Source organism: Pempheris klunzingeri, chromosome 17 (genome assembly GCF_042242105.1).
Source record: "Pempheris klunzingeri isolate RE-2024b chromosome 17, fPemKlu1.hap1, whole genome shotgun sequence".
Classification (NCBI taxonomy): Eukaryota; Metazoa; Chordata; class Actinopteri; order Acropomatiformes; family Pempheridae; genus Pempheris; species Pempheris klunzingeri.
In genome coordinates, this window is record NC_092028.1 from 12,444,465 (window position 1) to 12,467,482 (window position 23,018).

The 23,018-nt window shown below is 42.3% G+C and overlaps 1 protein-coding gene across 1 annotated transcript in view; it reads right to left on the reverse strand.

The window, feature by feature from the left end:
- Positions 1-5,721: 5,721 nt before the first annotated feature.
- Positions 5,722-23,018, reverse strand: part of LOC139216302 (protein kinase C beta type-like) — a 74,418-nt gene continuing 57,121 nt past the window's right edge. The window contains exons 10-17 of the mRNA XM_070847393.1: positions 21,658-21,831; positions 19,568-19,659; positions 18,433-18,495; positions 15,890-16,028; positions 15,524-15,604; positions 14,949-15,056; positions 10,041-10,181; positions 5,722-6,389 (exon numbers count right to left, since the gene is read on the reverse strand). Of these exons, the coding sequence (XP_070703494.1) occupies positions 6,213-6,389; positions 10,041-10,181; positions 14,949-15,056; positions 15,524-15,604; positions 15,890-16,028; positions 18,433-18,495; positions 19,568-19,659; positions 21,658-21,831 (975 nt within the window). The 3' untranslated portion in view covers positions 5,722-6,212. The remainder of the gene's footprint in view (positions 6,390-10,040; positions 10,182-14,948; positions 15,057-15,523; positions 15,605-15,889; positions 16,029-18,432; positions 18,496-19,567; positions 19,660-21,657; positions 21,832-23,018) is intronic.

A 23,018-nucleotide genomic window follows, 5' to 3' on the forward strand; every position in this document is an offset into this window, starting at 1 on the left:
AGTTGAAGCAGTAACCAGGTATTTGTACCTCACTGATAAAAATTCAACCCATATCTGAGGTCGAGGTGAAACCTACTCATTGAGTACATCGATCCTGAACTTTCTTTTAGCATTCTACTGTGAATTAAAGTGTCAGCCTTGTCAGTTAATAGGACAATTTCTGCATCTGCTGAATAAAGTTAAATTGATACAAAAACGAACCTTCAACAGTGTGACACAATAGCTCAGTATTCCTGACCAAGTATTCCATAAAGACTGGAAATGGGGCAACAGCTAGCCTAGCTCTGTCTCTGCAGGAAGTCCCTGCACCAGGGCCAAGAACAAGTCCCTGTAAAACACAAATTGCTGGTTTTACATTTTATTTTGTGTCAGCAACAAACAAGATACAAATATACCAACTGGTGAGCTTAAGAGGCGCTGGCAGATGGATTTTTTTTTTTTTCTAACTTTGGACTGAGTTCCCAGTGTTCAGTCTTCATGCTAATGTAAGGTAATAATCTCTTGGCGCTGCCATGCCAACGTTCTGACAGCCCTTTATTCCGAACCCCCGATAATCTGAAAAAAGTCTCGTTGGACTGAAAGCCCATTTGTCCAACAGCCCATTATCGTGAAAACAAGGCCCATTGCTCTAAAGATACAGACTGATCCGAGTCAAGTGAGTGCTGGACCCATCCGTGTTGCTGAATTGATGGGGGGTTTGCCGTTACCACAGTTGGTGCGCACCACAGATGTAGGTATAGATGTAGGTATAGTTAGATGTAGGTTCATCAAAAATTCAGTCGTCTTGGCTGTTCTTACAAAATCAAACACGTTTGATAGTTATAGAGAGGGATTTGTAAGTCTTAGCTCATGTAATGTGTGAGGTTAAGGGAATGATTTACAACCCCAAAGTACCAACGGTCGATGAAAATAACTGACTGGCTGATCAGTTAAAAACTAATGGGTATACGCACCATAGTGACCCTTACCCTAACGCTAACTGCAGGGAGAGTGTGTATTTTCGCAACGGGCCTTCAGAACAATTACTGCTTGTTTTCAGGATAACCGGTTGTCGGACAAATAGGCTCTGGGTCCGACGGGGCTTTTTTCTGACTAGTGGGATTGTGGGATAATAAGCTGTGAGAACAATGGGCGGGCCGCCTCTTGGTGGTAGCTTCGTATTCAAAAGACAAACACAAGAATGGCACTGGCCTTCTCATCTAACTCTCAGGAAGAAAGCGATCAAGCATAGTTTACCAAATGTCAAACTATTCCTTCGAGCATATTTCACAGTCTTGGTAAATAAACATGTTTCTGTGGAGGTGACGCTGTAGAGGTAGACTGTAATCAAAAATGCAACTCTGTTGTAAACATGTATTACCAATGAGCGCAGTGCCAAAGATTGCTGACTGATCGGGTTTAGTTTAGTGCCGCAATACTGATCTGTTATATCCGTGCTTGTATATATGAGATGGCTGTTACTGTTACTGCTTTAGAGTTTTAGAGTGGAAAGTTGCACGGTACATGCTGGATGTGCAAGTGCATGTTTTTGATTACTGTATCAAGGAATGAATTTTCCAGTTCTGACCCCTTGTGTACATTCAGTATCAGACCTGAGTTAAAAGGCAGCCAAGTATATTAATAATCCTTCTGATCTGAGCCAGACGTCACACTGTTGTGGTCATATACCTCGACCCTCCACCCAAACGGAAAGAACCTAAAGGCCATCTCAACACGTCTGACTAACTTCATTATGAGGTTAACCTCACTGGTATAGGTTTTTCTTTTCCCATCCATGGATTTTGAACCATAACCAGCTCTATGATCACACTCCCACATTCCCATTCCCGGTGCGTAATTGGTGTGCTGCATACGTGTTGTGTTCCATCACATTGTGCCGCGGCTCAGACGTGGTTCAGAACCACTGCACTACTTGTAAACATTACACTGTACCAGGAATAGTAAATGGTGCCAGATACAGTAACCCCTATTAAAAGTAAATGTACAGCTAGTAAGAGCAGCCGCAGCAGCAGCAGCAGCAGCAGCGGCTCGACAGTGGATTGGGAGCAGCTTTAGAGGCGGCTTGAAGCGGTTGAGTGGCTCAGCAGGGCTGTGTGTATGTAGGCCGTGTTCTGCATGTTATTTCCTTGAAGTCATCAGACCTACGCTCCCCCATCAGAAAAAGGCTCTTATGATAAGTGGCAGCCATGAAATATGCACAGCCTGTCGTAGCTGCCTGCCTCGCTTCACAGAGCCTCGCTTTGCCTCCTCACCCCTCCTCCCCCTCCCCTTCCTCCTTTCCACTGTCCCTTCTTACTACCTCTTCCTCTCTCCTCTCTTCATCGTTGAATTGCTTTCTTCTCCCTTTCTTTCATCCGTTTTCCTTTCTCTCTCCCATTTACCCAGAAACCTCCCTGTCTGTCACCCTCCATCACTCTAATCTCTTTCCCCTTACCTCCTTTTTTCTTCACTCTCCACCACTTTCTTTGAAGCATGTCAAAATATATACAATGAATATCATATAAACACAACAAACCTCCCCTAACACATCTTTTAAATCCTTTATTTTAGGTATGCCTGTTTTTTTTCCTGGAAAACAAAAAAGTTTGGCACATGGAAAGCATTGTGAAAAGCATTTTTTCTTTTTTTTTCTCTATAGATATATTTCATTATTTTCACACAGCGCACACAAGAGTAGCTCGGATCACACCTTTGAAGCACTGCTGACACAGAAAACATGAATCACCCTAATATGTTGAACGTTTATAAATTGAACTAACTAATAAAAAGGTAAAACAAAAGCATTTTTCATGCAGAGTTCATTTTGCTTCTCCTTCAGCAGGAAGGAATCATAGAAACAAAAACACAAATCTTGGAATAAGACTTCTCCTCCTCTCGTCCTTTGCAATACTGACCACATGGTGTTTAATTATATGTATATATCAACATTTGACACAGCTATATATGTGTTTATGTATTAGTCTATATAGTTATTTGTTGTTGTTATAATACAGGAGACACTGACTGTAATAAATACCGACAATGGAGGTACAACACAGATAATGGATTCACCCTAGTTGTCAAGACATAAAAACAGCAGTTGCACTTACTTTTGGACTCACAATGGTTTGAAAGCGCTAAAGCTGCACTTCAGTGCTGAGCTCATCAGCAGTTTGAAGACTAGAGATAGACAGAACGAACAGAATAAACCTTATCCAGCCGTTACTTCTGACTTTCCCTAAACCAGCGACTTTTTATTCCCTTCATTAACCCAATCAAAATGTCAAATTATTGCACATAACAGGTCTCAATGCCACCAAAAAAGCATCTAACATGCTTCCCATTCAAGGGCAGTCTAGATGGCTGTGTGTGAAACCATTCGGATCAGTGATGAGGCAACTAACTAACTTGGAAATCCTCAGTTCAGACTTCCCGCTCTTGCAATTCCTAATGGGATCAGGCCTTCAGTCTCCCGGCTGCCTGCTAACCCTTCACCATCTGTCCCACTGCTAAGGAATAAAAAAAAGAGCACAAACTGCCAGCGTCCTGCAGAAATTATCTTTCACATGTCTCTGTTGTTTTTAACTTGAATTGCAAATGACATTTTTCACGGGGTGTTGGGAGTGACTCAAATGTTTCTGAGTGATATTTAATGCTTATGCCAAATCTCAGCAGCACACGTGCATCTAAAGCGTCTGCATTCAAGTTGAAACAAATATTTCAAATCATCGGGAATACACTGATCTCCTCTTAACTCCTTCCATACTGTAGACACTCTAAAATATCAGTTACTGTCTTACTAATAAGAACAAATGTTCTTCTTCACCTGCAGATACGGTATAGACAACTTCATGCCACTCCTATTGATTAACACCAGTGAACCTGCTCACTTTGCTCACTCTGTGATGAAGAGGAGCGTGATATGAGGAAGCACTTCAGCCACTTCCACACAACGTTAGCTGCACTCAAGTGTATGAGGTCCATCTTCCTCTCTGGCTGAGATAAACATGCCTCATAGCCTTTTGTGTGTGAATTAATTGCAGTCCTAACCTGAGCCTCCTGAAGGTTGATTCACCACCAATTCTGCCTTCCTGTCAACAACATTATTGCTCGCTAGGGCAAAACAAAAGACAAAACAAACACACATTTTCTGCTTCGGAAGAAGCTTTGTGTCCACATTTGCTGCTGCTGTAGTTAGGATGGAAATTCTTATTGGACACGCAGATAGCCATTTGAAAAACACCAGACTCAGTGAGTTGAGCCTTAAATCCTTTGTCACATACCCAAAAAGAATGAGATCAGAAAAGTAGGGCTGCATGATATATTGGTCTTCTAAAGTGTTAAATAAAGCCAATGGCCTTCTTTAAACCACAGAAACTTTCCTCAGGTTTTGGGAACTTTTGAGATGCTCAGGTGCTTAACCTGCATTTTGAAAGCAGGAAACTGGGTCCGGTTTTTATTTCCAGGCCATGATGTCGAACCTGCAAAACATCCCTCGTACTGAGGTGGTGCTTTGCAGATATTATCAAGGTTGAATTTGCAGTGCTGAGCCAAACACAGTACACTCTGTAGTATCACCATTGAAACCTGTACCTGAAACTGTAACAGCTTTGTTCTTCTCTACTTCCATCTATTGACTTTTCTTCCAAAGTAAAGAAGTAAGTGGATCAAACCAATACTGCCTGATATGGAGGTGGGGGTGCAAACGATCACCATACAAACAAATGTTAACACAAGGCCTGGCGAGGCGCTGGGAAGGCAGGTATGGACACGCATAGAAAAAAACGCAAATGTGCCGTTTCATACACAGTATTCGTTCAGTCACATGTGAAACATACATGTGCAGACACACATATATGCTGTAAACGAACGCCCAGGTATCGAAATCATGCTTTTGTAAAACACGAAGAAACTACCTCCTAATCTCTTTCATTGCTTAAATACTAGAAAACAGAAAATCAGAGTATAAGAAGTAGTATTACCTATCTATTTAGCTGACTGAAAGCCCATGTAAAGACTACATTTCCCAACAGCATTTTACCGTCGTGATCTCGGCAGTGAACGGCAAATAAGACACATGGACAATCTCAGATATTTGTGCTCTTTTGTGGCACAAATTTCATCTTTCACTGTCTGATTGGGTAAAACCATGCTGTCTTTAATACATGTTTTGAAAACCACGAAACAGCCACGCAATGGCGGCAGAGGGGCGCGGAGATAAGACACCAAAATGCTGCTGGGAAACACACACGGGGCTATTATTGATCTCTTTCATTGCTTAAATACTAGATAACTCATGCACAAATATGAGAAGCATTCCAGTTTTAGCTAAGATAAGGATAAACATACAGACACTAATATTATTATCATTATACATTGAAAAAAAAAAAAAAAAGCACATCGGAATTACAGGCTGAACTCAGAATGTGCTGGAATAGCTGAGGAATGACTAAAAGAAAAGTTAAATCACAATTTCCACCAAAAGAAGTCGTAACATGGAATGCTCAAGATATGTTACATGTGAATGACGCAGTCGTGTGTTTCTGTGTGCTGGAGGATATTCTGTAGTAGCTTGTGAATGTACTGGCTTTGTATCACTTAATGGAATACTATGAAAATACCAATCAGTTATGCAAAAAGTCATTTTTGTCCCTTGATTTGAAAATGAGGATTTTATGCAATGCCAATGTTCACCACCAATTTTTAAATCCTTATTCTGAGAATTCTGATCACGTGTTTGCGTAAATTGAACACAAACACTTTGTTCACACTGTGAGCAACACATGTTGAGAATCATCCCAAATGCTTAAATGAGTCAGATTCAACGAGCTTGTGGTGATTCGCATTTCCAAGCTTCTCGTTTCTCAAAAACAAAAACAGGAAGAAGCTTGCAAACTAGTAACATTTTGATCCCGTGGAAGCATGGAAGAATACAGGATTTGTTTTTAAGTTAAGCTGAATTTCTCACTTTGGAAGCTGCACTGTCGTGCTACATGCATTTCGGGGTGCACCAGTGGGAACAACAAACGTGAGTATGTGTGTTTTGTATTGTGTATATGGTATTCGTGGCTCCTGTGACAGCACAAATCATTTCCAGGATGTTTAAAGTTGATATGATTGTGTGCGTGTGTGTGTTTCAGGGTGCACGGGGTTGTTACTGGGGAGAAGGATTATGTATGTGTGTGTGTGTGTGTGTGTATGTGTGGTTCCATGTGTCCATGTGTGAGGTCAAATCAAGCCTGCTCGGTGGCAGGGGTGGTAGCAGAAGTTCCTGGGAACTCTGGGTTGATAAAGGAGAATCCCTGGAACTCGTCCTGGTCCAGGTTCTGAATCACTTCCTCATCGGGCGGGGTCAGCACTGGCGGGTGGCGTGTGAAAAAGCGGTCAAAGTTTTCGGCATCCCGTCCACACTGTTGAGGAGGGATGGAGTACAGGGGAGGGGTGGATTGGGAGGGGGAGGAGTGGGGATGGAGAGGAATGGATGGATTGGGGTGGAGGGGGGGAGGAGGGGAGGAGGAGAGGAGAACAAAAGAAAAAGGGGAATGGCAGGTTGAACCAGGGTGTGCGATGACATTACGTGAACATAGTTTTAAATATCAGAACAAGGTGCCCGTACTTAGGGTGTGCTTGATTCAAACCCTGCACTGGCTAAAAGGCAATTTATTATTACCCTCACAGTGCCACAAAAATGCCAGCAGAGGATAAATCAAGCAAGCCTCAGGTATATGCCTTCCTTTTTCAAATATTTGAAACATATTCAACTCCAACTTTAAACAGAACAAGGTCGCTGAAGTCTCAAACGTCCTGTGGCAGTGCACTACATTGGATTGTTGGCAGGGCAAAAGTGTAATGCATGAAGCTAGAACTTCTGGGTGATGAGGATTTCACTGAAAAGCATGGATTTGTTTTTGGGTAATTGTGGGTTAATTATATAATGCAGCTGTGGAGACCTGTAGAGATATGATACGACTAGCTAGTGTGCAAGAGAGCACTGGGAATACGTCTTTAGGTATTTGCTTCAAAGCTGCACAATTCCAGGTATTCCATATGTGGTGATTAAATGTCATCACATTGAAATCATGTCTGCTAATTGAAAATGTTGACTCCTACTCCTGCTATTGAGAGTATTCATTTAGCCACTATCACTATCCAATCAAACTCTCGGCTATCTTAAGTGCTTACAAAGAAGTGACAGATGACTAAATGATTAGGTAGACTTTCTTTTCTCAGTAAGCAATTAGGCAAAAAAAAAAACCCCACAGAAGTCATTGTTTATTTCAGTTCATATCCTCGTTCTGACCAGTAGGAACCCAAAAAGAGCTTATATACCCGTGAGACGTGCGTCCATCTAAGTACATAAAACAAGTTATTAACTTGAAAACTATATTTTCCCGACAGTGTGCCTCGAGAGGACTTTGGGCTGAGCTACTCCTTTTTTCCCCATCTCCATCACTGCGCTGAGCTTTAATTAACACAACAAGGATTCAGTGTCCTCTGACAACATCACCCAGAGGAAAACTACAAACTCATTAAATCTCTGTAACTCAGAAAACCAAATGAAATTAAGCCAGAATGTTTATAGTTTGGGGAAATATGTGAAATGAGAAATACACCAGGGTCAAATAGTATTTTCACCTAATTACTTGCGTTTGTTTTAACTTGTTTGGGGAACCAGATGGAAAGAATTTGCCACATAAGGAAATTAAATAAGTGCCACAAAGTCTAGAAGTACTAATACAGACTAAAGCCAAGAATTGGCCATTAAAGAGGTAAACATCTACCATATCATGCTGAAATCAAAGGTTAAATACCGTCTTAATTCCAGGAATGTAACTGGATTGTTTTTAAATGTCCCTTAAAAAGGATTAGATTTGGGCCAGACTATAAGAGGAGAGGGTGAGATGTTTCTTTTGCATTTAAAAAACGTTGGTTTTTCTATAGTTTTAAATAAATGCTGCCATACTGTCAGGTTTCTGTTAACAGTAGTGCACTCCACGACAGGGTCCATTTGAGACTGAGCCCCAGAGCATGCAAATAAATGGAAACAAACGTGAGAAAACTGTGAACACAGAAAAAAGGACAAATAAAAATGCGTGGATGAAAGGACAGATGGGTTGATGCATGGCAGCAGTAAACAGTGAATGGATGGGTGAGTTGGTGGAAGGATGGATGGAGTCTGTAGGTGGAGGATGGGATGGATAAACGGATTGACGACAGAGTGCTTGATAGACAGACAGATGAACAATAATAACTTAAGACAAGTCCAAGGTGATAGCATGACCACTGTTTATCTGTCGGATTAATCGGCCAACAGGTCAGTCAGCCAGTCCCTTAGTTGGTCATTCAGTCACATGTTAAAAAGCTCATCTGATCAACCGTGGAACGGACTCCTCAAAGACTTTCACAGTGTGAAACCACAAGCAGACCATCATCACAAAGTTAGGAAACTAACTTCTGACCAAAGTGAGCCTGCCAATTCAAGCAGGGATATGGATTTTAGAAGCTTCAAACATCGTTCATAAAAAATCACATGTACAAAAACACCATCGCGCACACCTCTCTGAAGGAAAATAGTTTGAGGTCAGTCGGAGCCCTTCTTCAAAACAATACACACATAGCTCAATTAAGCCTGATAGCATAGCACCAAAACACATCAAAGAACCACCTTCAGGTGCTACACTGAAGCCTAAACTTTTATGCAGTGCAAACACATTGGTTCTTCAAAAAAAAAATCCGAACCTTTATTTGTCCTCAGAAGGAAGGAGAGAGAAAGAGAGAGAACACCAAGCGGCAGGGCAGAGAGAGAGAGAGAGAGAGAGAGAGGGGTGAAAGACAAGAGATGTTAGAAAGACGAGATCAAACGGAAAGAAGGGGCCGATGCGGAGGGAGAGAAGAGAGGAGAGGAGATCAGACAACATATGTTAGTAGTCACATCAGAAGACTCTGCAGAAACACCTCAGTGTTAAAACACTGCCAGGCCCTAATGGTGACCTCTAATACCCACACATGCGAAAACGTAGATCATATACAAACACAGGAGCATGCATACACATTGCAGCATTACCAATTCAGATAACGCGCACACACACACACACACACACACACACACAAACACGCACATACAAAACCCCAGCGGGCCAAGACAGCTGCATAAAAAGCTCAACTCAGAAAAACTCTTTAGCAGCAGTCTGGCCTAAGGCTGTGTGAGTGTGTGTACATATTATGATGCGTGTGTGTGTGTGTGTGTGTGTGTGAGAGATGACATCATTCTGACTCTACTTATGATTAAACTAATTTTGTCGTAGAAAAAGAAAAAAAAAAAGCACAGCTAAGAAAAACACAAACACGCAGTTGTTTCGGGTCACTTTTGCTGACACTGTGTGGCCGTTCCCTTGAGGTTCACTCTAAACTCGGTCTAACCCCGACGAAGACAGAAACTGCTTCAGCTCATGCAGAACGCGGCTGCACCAAACTCGGGACGCCAGTAAAGTGAAGTTAAAGTCTAAAATTCATCACCACCACTGTCGTTATCGCTGTCAGGTCTTTCTGTTTGTCGCCGTCGTTGCCAACGTCTTTCGCCACATTCAGTCTCTTCCTCAGCTGACCCACATTCATCCCTGCACCTTTCTCATCGCTACCATCGTCTTCACAGTCGCCATTGTTAGCGTTTCGGCCGTTATCATCATCACCGGCTGCCATCATCACCACCACACATTCATCACCATCATCACCGTTTCCTGACTTACCTGTTGTGCATTGTCCCACACAGAGGAGGGAGGAGGGACAGAAACATCACATTGGAAGTAAAGAGATGAGTAAGATAACAGAATCAGAGGACAGATAGGTGTTGAAGGAAAACAGAGGCAGCTAGAGGGAAAGAAAAGATTAAAACGCTTTCTGCAGTCACAACGAGACGTCGAGTTTACCAGGAATTTAACCACTGACGGGAATTAAACTCCTGGTCTCTGTTGTGGTGGGCGACCAATTTGCCCCTTACGCCACTAATGTGAGTTGTACTTCCTCACTTGGGGTCAGGTCGGGCTCAGCGGGGTCAGACTTACAGCTCTGGGTTTGAATGGCGGCTGCACCTCCTTGTTCTCCAGTTTCTCCCAGTCCATGTAGCGGAAGAAGCTGTGATCCCTGATGTCTCTCTCCCCCTCTGGACCACAGCCCAGTCGCTTCGCTGGGTGCTTCGTCATCAGCTGGACAGATGGAGAGAAGAAAGCGAATTACTGTATGCCCATCATTCCTATCTTCCCTCAGTCCAACCTTCAACCTTCCTCGTGGCGTTTTCACCTATACCCTCACGTTTGTTCTCGCCATGGTAGAATTCACAGTCTTTCTTTCACTGTCTCCCCCTATTCTCTATGAACTCCATCTTTCCTTCGCTATCTCTTCCTTCCATCCTGATCTGGAAACTCATATATTTATCCTTCTATCTTGCCAACAGTCTCAATACTGTAACAACCAACCAAGTGTGCAGCAATGCTAGAAGCTCAGTGAGGCTGTACTTAGCCACTGTCATGCCTTGAGCTAAATGCTAAAATCTGGCAATCCTTCCGATACTTAAGATTTTTCAGTCTGAACCAAAGTGGTGGACAGACCAACAAACAGGCCGACATTAAAACTGCAGCTCCACTAGTGTGCAAGTGAAACGAGCGGCTTGGTCATCAGGTCTGTAAGCACCTTTTCCGAGGGTAACACGAGCACCATCTGTCAACAGATTTTGACAAATCACATACAAAAGCCCTGCTCCACTACATTTTAAAAACACGAAACCAGCAACAAAAACAGACGAGGTCGAATGATTTATTAGCTTGCAAGAATATCACGGATTCTAATGGTTTGCTAACAGATAGCTGGCTAAATGCCTTCATTACATTTTAATGATGTGTGGTGTCTGGACATGCCATATTTACATAAAATGAGCTGTAGGCGTAAACCTAAATTACAAGAAAGGTCTGTATCGGATCTACGCTCAACAGTGTGCTGCTGCGACGCCCCAAATTACCCCTCTGGCAGCATTAAAGTTTCATCTCATTCATTTCTGTCTCTTTTCCTCAGTGTTTCTATCTATGATTCCTTCTTTCATTCATGTCAGTTAATAAATAAACATCATTACTACTATCATTATTTCTTTAAGTCATATTTCTTTCCTTCCTTTTAACCATCCATCATTTCCGCCATCTATTCTCTTAGATGCCTCTTCCTGGGGACCAAACATTAGCCACCAAACCGCCGCCTGCAGATAAATGAACAACTGTTGTTTTTTTTTCCTCTTTTACCACAGCAGTTTTTCCACAGGCATAATTAAGGACCGTTTACGATGTCTGTCCACACAAAACCTTAAGAACAGCATCAAGGCTAGTGACGTCAGTGTGTGTGAGTGTGAGTGTGAGTGTGAGTGCGAGTGTGTGTGTGTGTGTGTGTAGGTGGGGTGTGCCTCCCTCAGGAGCAGCAGTCATAACTCATTACATTAGAACTAAAATAACATTTTCCACGGGTCAGTCAACCTTACACTGCACACACACACACAAACGCACGTATGTGTGCACATAAACATACTGGCTGCTCACTGATAAATGTGCAAACACACACAGACACACAGACACACACTCGATTACTCATCCATACACACAAACCAAAATTAATATAGCCAAATGTAATGCATGCAAAACGTTAGCGCTTGTGTTCAGAATATCTTTCATTAAAAAAACAGGATCGTTTTTTAAATTATTTTCCACAGAAGCATCTCTCTCTCTCATCCACTCCTCTTTCTCACTCACCTCTAACCCATTGGTTAATGTCTACGTTGATATCTATCTTCCCCTTTTTATGGCCTAAGAGACTCGATGTTCCTTACTGACTAACTATCTGACACACATTGTTTAAATGTGCATGCACAACAGTTTCAAGGCGATCCAGAGGGGCACAGTTAAAACCACACCTGAGCTGCTTCAGTAGATTTGACATCTTTTAAGACCCTTTTAGAATCTTTATTTTACAAGAGTCTTGCAACAAATCTGGTGCCTTTTTTTTTTTTCAGCAGACAGTACAGTTACAGCTGCTACTTTCCTTTGATGAGAGTCTTTGTGAATCTGCAGTCTTCCTCACTGTGGCTTTCTGCAATCATTGAATGGGGGAGGACAGCACATCCAATACACCACAAAGCAGCCGGACTGAAACAGGTCACTGATTGCAGGAAATAATGGCAAATGTGAAAATGGCATGGTTTACTTGTTCTGGCCAGCGTGCTGCATTTGCCATCCGGCAAGACTGTGCTTTCCTAGTTCCTATACAGTACAGTTACAGTATTTCTTTTACTCTCTAGACTTGCTTTATATGCAGGCTGGCAGTAGGCTGGTTACAGTATAATGTAACCATGACAGGTATTTTTAAAAATTCATTCAATTTAAGAATTACCAAACAGCTGCCAGGATATAAAAGTAGCCTTGTGCCATCTAGTTTGTGGCTCCAAAAGAAGCTGCTTGCGTTGAGGCAGGTGCAGCGGTAGCAGATCAGGTGGTGCAGTGAAATTTTGGGGTCACATTTTGGCATATATATGGCACATATTGCATTCGGGTTTCCTAGTGTGTTGAATTTTTTGTGGCTTGAATTATTAGAGGGATGAGTAGTTACGCAGGTACGAACTGGTGTGCTGCCACAGCTCTGTCCTTAAAACTGAATCATGCTTCTTCCATTGCAGAATGCAACAGGGAATATAGAAAAGGGGAATAGCAGTGGAAAAAATGCTCGGCGTGTGTGTGTTTATGCATGTGTGTGTGCCTGCCTTTGCATGTATAAGAACACATTTTCACAATTACTCTTTGCTGTAGAGCCATGTGAAGTAGAATACAGCATGTACCTAACACTACAGCACTACAGAATGTACTGTAGTAGCAGCTTAAGTGTGCTGTGTATGTATGTGTGTGTGTGTGTGTGTGTGTGTGTGTGTGTGTGTGTGTGTGTGGCCCATTGTTGGCTATGAAATATGGATGCTGGTCAGGGTGGAAGCAGGCGAGTGGAAATGTCTCTGATCACTCCCTTTCCACACTCACACACACACACACACCATAAGCCTGCATACTGTATACATGAAGTCTACAGTACTGTGCAGAATGTTGGCAGAAATTAAACTCTTTCCAGTCCTAATTATACTAAAATAAGTATTCACTGGTCAAAGGATGATGTTACACCTTAGTGAAAGTTTTGCAGCATTTACACTGTAGCTTGATACTAGACAATGTTTTTGGTGATCTAAAAACACAGAAAAGACCTTAAAATGTGCTGGTGTCAATTATTCAGAACCAGAACACTACAACACTGCATCATCATTTTACAACCAAAATAAGCCTGAAAATACACACTAACTGTTACTACTAATAATAGGTAAGATGTTTGCAGTGTTTTAAAGTGTCAGTCAGCTATTTTTTCAAAATGCAATATCCAAGTCAACTAAAACAAGTGTATCTACGCTAAAGTTGGACACAACACCTTCATGTTCACAGACTGCACTGTATTCATTGCAGCGTACTCAAAAATCAACTTTACATGATAATTTTTTTTTTTTTTTTTCAAAATGGAAATATCTTGTAGGATTTAAAAAAAAAAAAAAAAAAAAGGAAAGCTTCATGTAGTCTTCACATGCGCACACACATACATTCACACACCGAGTTAGCCTCGGCAGTGCTGGCAGGGCGCAGTGGGAGCTGTGGGGGTGGACGGAGGCGAGCTTTCATGCTCCACTGAAGATCCACTGTTGTAGAACTACAACCCAGTAATCATCACTAATACATAACATAGCCTGTGTGTGTGTGTGTGTGTGTTTATTTCACTGAACATATGTGTCATCAATTTGCCTATAAATGCCATTGTCTTTAAAAATTAGTGGGAGGACGTATGACTAAAGTCTTGGCAGCACAGACGTTTCTTAATTTTAATGCTTGCATTGTATGTTGTTGTTACGTATACATATATGTGTGTTTGTGTGTGTGTGTGTGTGTATGTGCTTGTTTGTATGTGATCTTGTCTGAGAATGGAGCTTTAGAAACAATTCTTTTTTACTCTTTTCTTTCATGAAAACACCTTGTTAACGCACACACAGAGACACAGACACACACAGACACACACACGCACACACACGCGCACACACACACACACACACACACACACACACACACACACAGTCTGGTCCAGTTGGGAAGTGTCAGAGCATCATTTGGTGCTGGCCAGTCTTTTCTGAAGAGGAGTCTCCACAGTCAGCTGAGCACACTACACAGGCTTAGGCTATTAGAGCAGTGCAGTGCGCGTGTGAAGCTATGTGTGTGTGTGTGTGTGTGTGTGTGTGTGTGTGTGAATTTGTGTTTGGCAAAGAGAGAGAGAGGAAGAGAGTGCAAGACAGAGAGGGAGAATCTGCATGTGTGAGAGAGATAGAAAGAATGTACAATGAAAAAAGCGAAACAGGGGCTTAACAATGAACACTGCGGAGAGAGGAGAAGGACGGGAAAGTAGAGCGTTATGACAGAGAGAGAGAGAGAGAGAGAGAGAGACAGACAGAGAGAGAGATGGAAGCAGGACAGATAGCGAGAGCGGACAATGTTGTTTCACTCTAAATAAATGTTCCCCCACAATGGTTTTAATTATGCAGATAATTTTGATGCCCCTCTCTGCCTACTTCTCTTCTCCCCTTCCTCTGTTCTCCTCCTCCCTCTTCTTGTCCCTGCATTATTTCCTAAAACAAATTTAATACCCTCCCAATTCTCCCCTCTGCGTGCGAGTGTGTGAAAGAGAGGGTGTCGACAAGAGAGGGAGCGAGACAGAAACAAAGAGAGAGATTTTGCGAGGAGGGGAGCAAGGTTGAGCTAGTGAGACAGACAAGGACCCGTGTGTGTGTGTGTGTGTGTGTGTGTGTGTGTGTGTGCGTGTGCGTGTGTGCGTGTGTGTTTGTGAGAATGTCTGTGTACACTCACCCCTTTACAGATAGCGACAGCCTCCTTGGACATTGACTTGGGATAGGAGACGTGATGCTCCATAATGGACTGAAATAACTCATCCTCATCTTCACCGTCAAATGGAGGCTGGAGGGGATAAATGAGGAGAGAGGAGAGGAGGACAAGCACAGGGCAGGACAGGACAAATAGCCGATATTTAAATTGAATCATTAAAAGCCTTTTTTTGTCTCCTCAGAAGCAAAAGAGTGCGGGCCGGTGACGCTCACACATTCACAATATCCACTCCAAATGAAATATCCAGTATTTGAAATGTCACATCTCCTCTAACCATTATTAATGCCATGAGAGAAAAACTCATCAAAGGGTATAATTTAATAGCTAACCTTTCATAACACAATGTCAAATTTTACAGGCTGTGATCACAAGTTTTTTTTGTTTTTTTTTTCACATTCAGACATGAATATAAATGATGTTGTCTAGCATATTCGTGCTGTCTTAAAAGATTTTATTTCTACCATGTTTGATAATTTTATTTATGGGATTTGTCACACACACACACACACACACGCGTTGACTCACACACACAGACTAACCTGTCCAGCTAGCATCTCATAGAGCAATACTCCAAAGGCCCACCAGTCCACAGATTTTCCATAAGGTTGATAGGCTATGATCTGAAATATAAGAGACTTTGGTCAGGAAAGTTGCCATCATCATGAGGCAGGGCAAGAAAATATCAACTAAATCATAAACAAGCTAAAGTATGTATTAGAAATAGTTAAAAAAGAGGGGCAAGCACTTCTGAAGAAGCATACTGGCTCCTTCACTGGCTTATTATTGGGCAGCACATTACAATAATCTATGGCAGCTTTGTACAGTGGGAGTTAACACAACAGCATGTGAGCCACAGACAACAACAACAACAACAAGCAGAACACATGCACTCACACACACTTTACCTCAGGAGCGATGTAGTCTGGGGTTCCACAGAAGGTCTTGGTGGTGATTCCGTCAAGCATATTTTCTTTACACATGCCAAAATCTGCTATCTTAATGTGCCCCTCACAGTCCAGCATCACGTTGTCCAGCTTCAGATCTCTACGGGAGGGAGAAACAACGTTAAAGGAGAATGTCGCTCGGTTCATGACCCAACACGGACCGTGAAGGCTCATCATCTCATGGTTGGATTTTTTTATTCTGAAGTTTACTCTGCAATCTCCCTTATTCTGTGTAGTGGGGGTTAGACGGGGAATGATGAGGTGCTTATTGGAGCTACGCCAAAACAGGTGGCAGATGTGGTTCTGATTTGCAGTCGGGGGGAGGGGGGGCTGCATCATTTGTGGGGGTGGATTCTCTGCACGACAATATAAACTGCACAAGCAAGTTAATATTAGTCTTAAGGTCAAAACCTACTTGAAGTTTCTTCAGTGCCTACTACAGGTCTTCAAAAAACCTGTCCGAATATTACAAAATAATATGCATCATGCTCAACTGCTTCCCTAAAGAAAATACTCTGGTCCACTGTCCAAATGTGTTGAGTGCTAATTTGAGTTTAATAAAGCATTTGCAAAGCTGACTTAAAAAAAACAAAATAAGACCTGCATTTTTCCCATCCATGTTTGCTTTCTAGCAGTATTTTTCTTCACTGCCTGTGCAGGTGAATTGCTGCATTTGATACTGATGAGGAAAGAGGAAATTCAATCAGGAAGACGATCTTTATGCCGCATTATCTCTCTCTTGCTGCTGTCAGCTGTCATTTGAGCGTGAAATCGTTGTGATCCTCCTCCACCTGTTTCACCTCCAGTTCCAAATCGCATCCAGCGCCCGGGTTTGAGCTCATCAGAAGCCCACTCCTCATCATGTCAGTCCACATCTTCAGCCAGTCTCTTCATCTTCATCTACGACCGCTGGAGTCTAGACCCAATCAGGCGGTATTCTATACAACTCATGGCTTCACCTCCACCCCCCCCCCCCAAAAGTATGATGACATCACGATGGGGTCTAATCACCAAAGACTCATGTCAGAATTGTGTGCACATGTCAATAATACATTTCTATACCTTTAATGAAGTCTCTCCAGCTTGAATTATTATTGATCATAAAAAGCAGGGAGCCAATCATTAAGCATTGCTTGATAATGCTAGAAGAGTACCATTAATGAAAGCTACTACTACTACTTAAGATACTTATTAAACTAGTTTATCAATTCCAGACTTAACATTCCTGCTATGGTTGTTTATTATTTTAAATCTCTCTCTACTCAGATTGTGGTGAAATAAACCTGGTAAATCCAAAGAGTGTTATAGAGAATAAAAACCACAGTAAGAGGTGACTCAAATTTGTTAAAAAATGCTTTCTTTTTAAACTTGTATCATAGAAGATGTGAGACTGCACAATAAATGAATGGTGTCATAGATACATGTGTCATATTTAGGATTCTGCTTAAGCCAACTCTGTGACAGCACGTCACTGTGTGTCATTGAGAGTGGTAGAGATTACATTTATTGCATTATAAGCCTGTGGTGACTTTATCTTTTATTGGGGTATGTGACGATATTGTTGTATCCGTGTCACCAGTGCCCTTCCTGCCGAAGGCCCCGTGGGCCTGCATGGAGGTCACACCACAAATGTCTGCACAAAACAGAGCACGGGGCTGTCCACACCAAGAGAGATAACTACAACTGTAACGATGTGAGAATCCTCGCTGATGAACGATAATGTTCTGCAAACAGTGGTGCCAAGTGCGCGCTGCACGCTCCAGTTGTGTTGGCAGGGGGAGACACAGTAAATAAGGCTAATTCATCTAATGAAACCCATCTACTTTAATTAAACAAGGAGCTGCAGTGAACGATTACTTTTATCATCAAAAATGATTCACGTAAGTAATAAAACATCAGGAAGTCAGAGGACACAGAGACAGACAGACAGATTGACCGTCAGCGGGGGAATATGACAGGTTCAGCTGTCAGCTGCTCTTAACGTTGTGTAATAAATGTGTGTATGTTTTCAGTGAGTGTGGTCCGTGGCGTGCTCGAGACCAGGCTTTCTGTCAGAACTGGCTGGACCAGTGGCGGTGATCAGTGTCCTAATCCAGGTCTTCCAGAGTGAGGACTGCAGCTGGGGTGTCTGTTACCATGACAACACGGGCCGCGGCACGTCCGTGTGCATATACGCAGTTTCGTTTTATCAAACAGGGGTGGCTTACTATGAACCTAAAGGATGAGTCTCTCTGCAGTGGCTCCCTGCAAAGTCAGATGGATTTTGATCGGCTGTCAGTGTTTCTATCGTTTGTCAAATTGCCCTGAAAGTGATCCTGACGATATTGTTTGCCACTGTCGTTGTCGTTACATTTCTGGTGTGGACTTTCCCCTCCACTTGCGTGAGAATGATTTCTATAGTTATTTTTTTTCTTGGTGTGGATTGTCCTCAAGACTGGGACTCTTAGTTGCCCAAGCTTTGGTGCAAACATTTTATATTTAGTACGTTTTGGAATGGAGGTTACCTGTAGATGATGCCCTTTAGGTGCAGGAAGAACAGACCAATGGCTATCTCCGCAGCATAAAATCTACACACACACACACACAAGAAACAAAAGCAGTAATTAGAAAGATGCTGAGAGAAAGGACAAGGGGAAAACAGAGGGATAATTTGTGTGCGTACGCGCATGTGTGCATAAAGGTCAGTGCTGTCTCTTCAAGGCCAGAGAGCAGCTGATAAGATCAACAGGAGTCTGGACACACTGACCACGCAGTCAACTATGTTTGCGTGCGTGCTTGCGTGGGTGTGCACAATCAGTGTCTGTTTGTAAAGTGCACCAAAAAGCTGTCAGGAGGCATTTTGGAGGTGTGGAGAGCAGCGTGGAATATGCAGTCTGTTTAGAGCTTGTTGGAGGTTTTATCTGTGATCAAAATGACGATCGGGGTGGCCTCACTGCAGCGGGGAACTAACACGGCTTTAGATGCAAAACATAAACATACTGGAGTACAAAATACAAAAAGACAAGACACCGAGGCAAAAGTTCAAAGCATCATCCACAGAGCAGAATATCCTGACTGGTGTCTAATAAATAAATTAAGCAGAGCACACCGAGTTGATGGCTTTCGATAAACGAGTTCCTCACCCTGTTCTACTCGCCCTTCAGCAGTCTAAACCTTCTGCTGGAAGGAAGAAACACTAATTCCCCATAAAGTAGATGAGGGGCAAACTCCTCCACATCTCTCGTGTTCCTGCCAGCCCGCTTGTCAAATATGTCAGCCCGCTGGTTTGACTTGACACCAGTGATCTCACCAGCCACTTTAATTATATTCTGCAGTTTTGGAGGTATTCTAACACACAGTGAAAACCCGCAGGAGCTGCTGCATTACTTTCATTTCTTTGAAGTTCCTCGGAGCAGCAGCGTGCATCGGGGCGAACAACATATTTCACCCCCAGGCTCTGCTAGGGTTGCTCATCCATCACCTGAGCCTGTCAAGCTGCTGATGGCTTATTCAATATGATTTAAAAAAGCATTACCAAACTGTGTCATACCTGTAATCGTGGGATTAAGATCTTTTGTTATGATGGCATAAGAATGTATCTCAGCCTTTAGCCTACAAAGGATGCTTTGTGTGTTTGTGTAAGTGTGTGGGTGCACTCACACAGCATGGGGCTCTTTGAACTTGCCGACCTGCTGAATCTGATACATGAGATCTCCTCCATTTATGTACTCCATGACAAAATACAAACGGTCCTGCGAGGAGACAGAAGGGCAGACAGGGAGAGAGAGGTCAAAAAGTACGTGTGCGTGAGAGCAACCGAGAGGTCACAGAGAAAAGTGAGATGCTGTAGAGAGAGGGGAATTGTTCAAAGGTAGATACAGAGTGATGGGTCAAATGGGAGAAGATTAAAGGACTCGGGATATAGAAAAAAATGACACAGGCAGTGAAAATGGAGGGATAAGAGATAGTGAAAAGAGGAAGAAGACAGTGAGAAAGAGGAGATTGGATTGCACGTCCAATCAGTCTTCAACTGAGGGAACAAAGCAACATCAATTTAAGAGCTAATTCTCATCCATTATCTCCTGAAATTGCCAATAAGGTACAGTATGTGAGGGATTTGGTATGTGGCCATGTGTGTATTTGGAGAAAATATTGTGAAGTTGTGTGAGTATACTTTACTGCACCGCCTGATAGGTTCGTGTGCAATATGTGGTCCTAGAGTGTGTGTCTACAGTGTATTTGTGATTAAAAAGTATTTTTTGTGCACAGTACACAGCATATGCAATACGTATGGGTGTATGCATGCATATATTATAATTGCCTTTGTGTGCGAGTATGTGTGTGTGTGTTATAACTGCTTGCTAAGTCCCATATGTACGAAAGCCCTCCACTGGTCAGAGAATTAGTGCTGAGGAGGATTAACACACTCCCTTCTGGTTTGTTTGTGTGTGTGTGCATATATGTGTGTGTGTGTGTGTGTGTGTGTGTGTAGGGCCGGTCAACCGTTCTTGTCTAGAACCTTAGACCAAAACCTCTAAAGGATTCCCATCACATTATGTTCATTAATCAATGAAAACATGTACAAATGAGTGTGTTTATATAGCACGTGAATGTGAATGGCATGTGCTCGGTGTTAAGTACGAAACCAGTGAGCTATATTTACTCCTCTGTTGACTCATCTTTAGAGTAATATGGATTATACGTCAGAAGATGAGCATGAATCAAATATGAATCCAGCCTGTGTATTCCAGCTGTGAGCTGGTGACAGCGGGCAGGGTGGCTGCTGTTAAGACCACAGCGCTCACCAGCAGTGCGGCTGTGCCCTTCAGCAGGGCACCGCACTGTGACTCCCATCATATCAAATTTAATGTGAAGGAGTAGGGGCCTACGAAGGGTGTCAGTTCAGCTTGCAAATAATGCTAAATCTATGTTGTTTTAGTGCCAAGTCACTGTGCGTTTGTGGGTGTGTGTGTGTGTGTGTGTGCGCGACCAACCCAGCAAACATTTTCTAATTAAGCAGAACTTTACATGGACTCCACAGACACTGATCAATAACAAATAAAACTAAAAATAAAGTGAAAATACAATACATCTGTAGTTGCCTGCTAGCTGCATCAGCAAAGAAGCCCATACTCCTTGATATTCAACCTACTTCACTGATACAAATGGAGTGGCCAGAATAATAGATGAGAGATACATGACAACATACAAACATACGTTACCATTAAATATGAAACAACAGCCAGCAGTTGGTTAGCTTAGTTTAGCAAAATCTGCCAACCAGCACCACAAAAACTCACCAATTAACCTGTTACACTATGTCTTATTAGTGTAATCCATGAGAAAAATATATATATGAGTTGTGTTTCATGGAGGGTTATTTGCTAGATTATTTCTTTTCTTAATCTTGTCATCAACCATCGGAAATAGCACAGCAGAATCACATGCTGTTTTTACACTTTTTGTACACATGGTTTTTGTGCGGACCAAACTAATTACATTCCCATTAGCAAGCTTTAGATGTGTCATTGTGCGAAGCTGAAAAAAACCCATCTGGTGGCTGCAGTCTATATGAAATGGCCAGATAATGGATATGATATCGACTTATCTGGGCAAGAAACAAACTTCTTATAATGTTGCTTTAACCAAGGTGACATCAAAGCAATTAAGTTGTTATAGAAAAATATGAAATATGAAAATATTCTATATGATATCACGTAACTTTTGCAGCTGTTCGCCGCCCCACCTACCATGGTCTGGAAGGTGGAGTGCAGCTGTGTTAAGAACGGGGGCTTTCCAGCCAACGCCAACACTCTCTTCTCCACCATGGTGCATTCCACGTCATCATCCTGGATCACGACGTCCTTCTTCAGAATCTTTATAGCGTACAGGTCTTCTGTGCCTTTACGCTCTGCCAGCATCACCTAGTGAGAGGAGAAGAGGAAGGGAAGGGTGAGGACAAAGCAAGATAAATTCATCAATATTCAAAATCTTTATGGCACACAGCTCCTGTCATGCCTCTATACCTTCATCTATCTACCACCTTGGAGGAAAAAGGGGTTGCAGGGAAGGAAAGAAAGAAAGAGGGAGAAAGAGAGCAAGGAATGGAGGAAGGCAGAGAAAGGCAGGAGAGATAGGCGACATATTGTAAAAGGGCAGGAATAAATAAAATAATAAAAAAGTAAATAATAAGAGAGTGAAGTGATAAAGGAAAGCTTTTCTGACTGTTTTGGGTTATATACAGTCAAAGTCGAAATAAAGAGGATAAGGACAGGAGGGAAGGAGAGAGAACGCAGATTCATTATTTCTCAAGATGTCATCTTGAGAGGCAAAATAGGAGAAATGGAAAGAAAAAGAAAGGCGGCACAGAAGGTGAGGAGTCGATAAAAGGCTTCCGCATAGCGTGATTGCACGTTACTTTGTACGAGATAGGTCCAATACAGATCTTGTTTGCTGTTTGTGTCAGACAACACAATATCAATTTTGAGGCATGTCAAATTGTGAGATAAATGCCTGGTGAATCATAATGCTAAGATGTTGGTAAAAAAAAAAAAATATGCAAGCAGACATGTCATCAACTTGCATCAGCTCTATGTGCTACCCTCGCTTTGAAAATGCAGCAGAAATAAAAAAGCAAGTTTTGGCCATAGCACTGACACCGTTTCCATCTGCTATTTGGTTTTGCCTTTTGTTTTTAACATTGCAAAAATGGAGCTCACACTGTTGTGTTGTTCATGCATATTCTGAGTTGGTTGATTTAATGACATTGGCTGTAGCAGAGAATGGACTAAACCCATTGCCTAACAGTTATGGCCATATCCAATCCAATAGCTTTGCAAGTAATATTGGCACGGCAGGCCTGTTTGGATAAGTTGAAGCAGTGTGCATGGGGCTGAATGTTCGGCTGAATAACTTATAGTAGAGGCAAAAAGTTACTTCCTGCATTCATTAACTAGTGTTGGGGGTTACAGGTTATGTTATGTCTTTAATGAATTGGGGGGAAAACTCTAGAAAGCCCAGTTAACTTTACCCGAGATAGTGTTATGTTTATTGGTCAGTCCATATATGTTAAAAGCAAAAACAGCAAAAAACTTTTTTCTGTCTTTGCCTG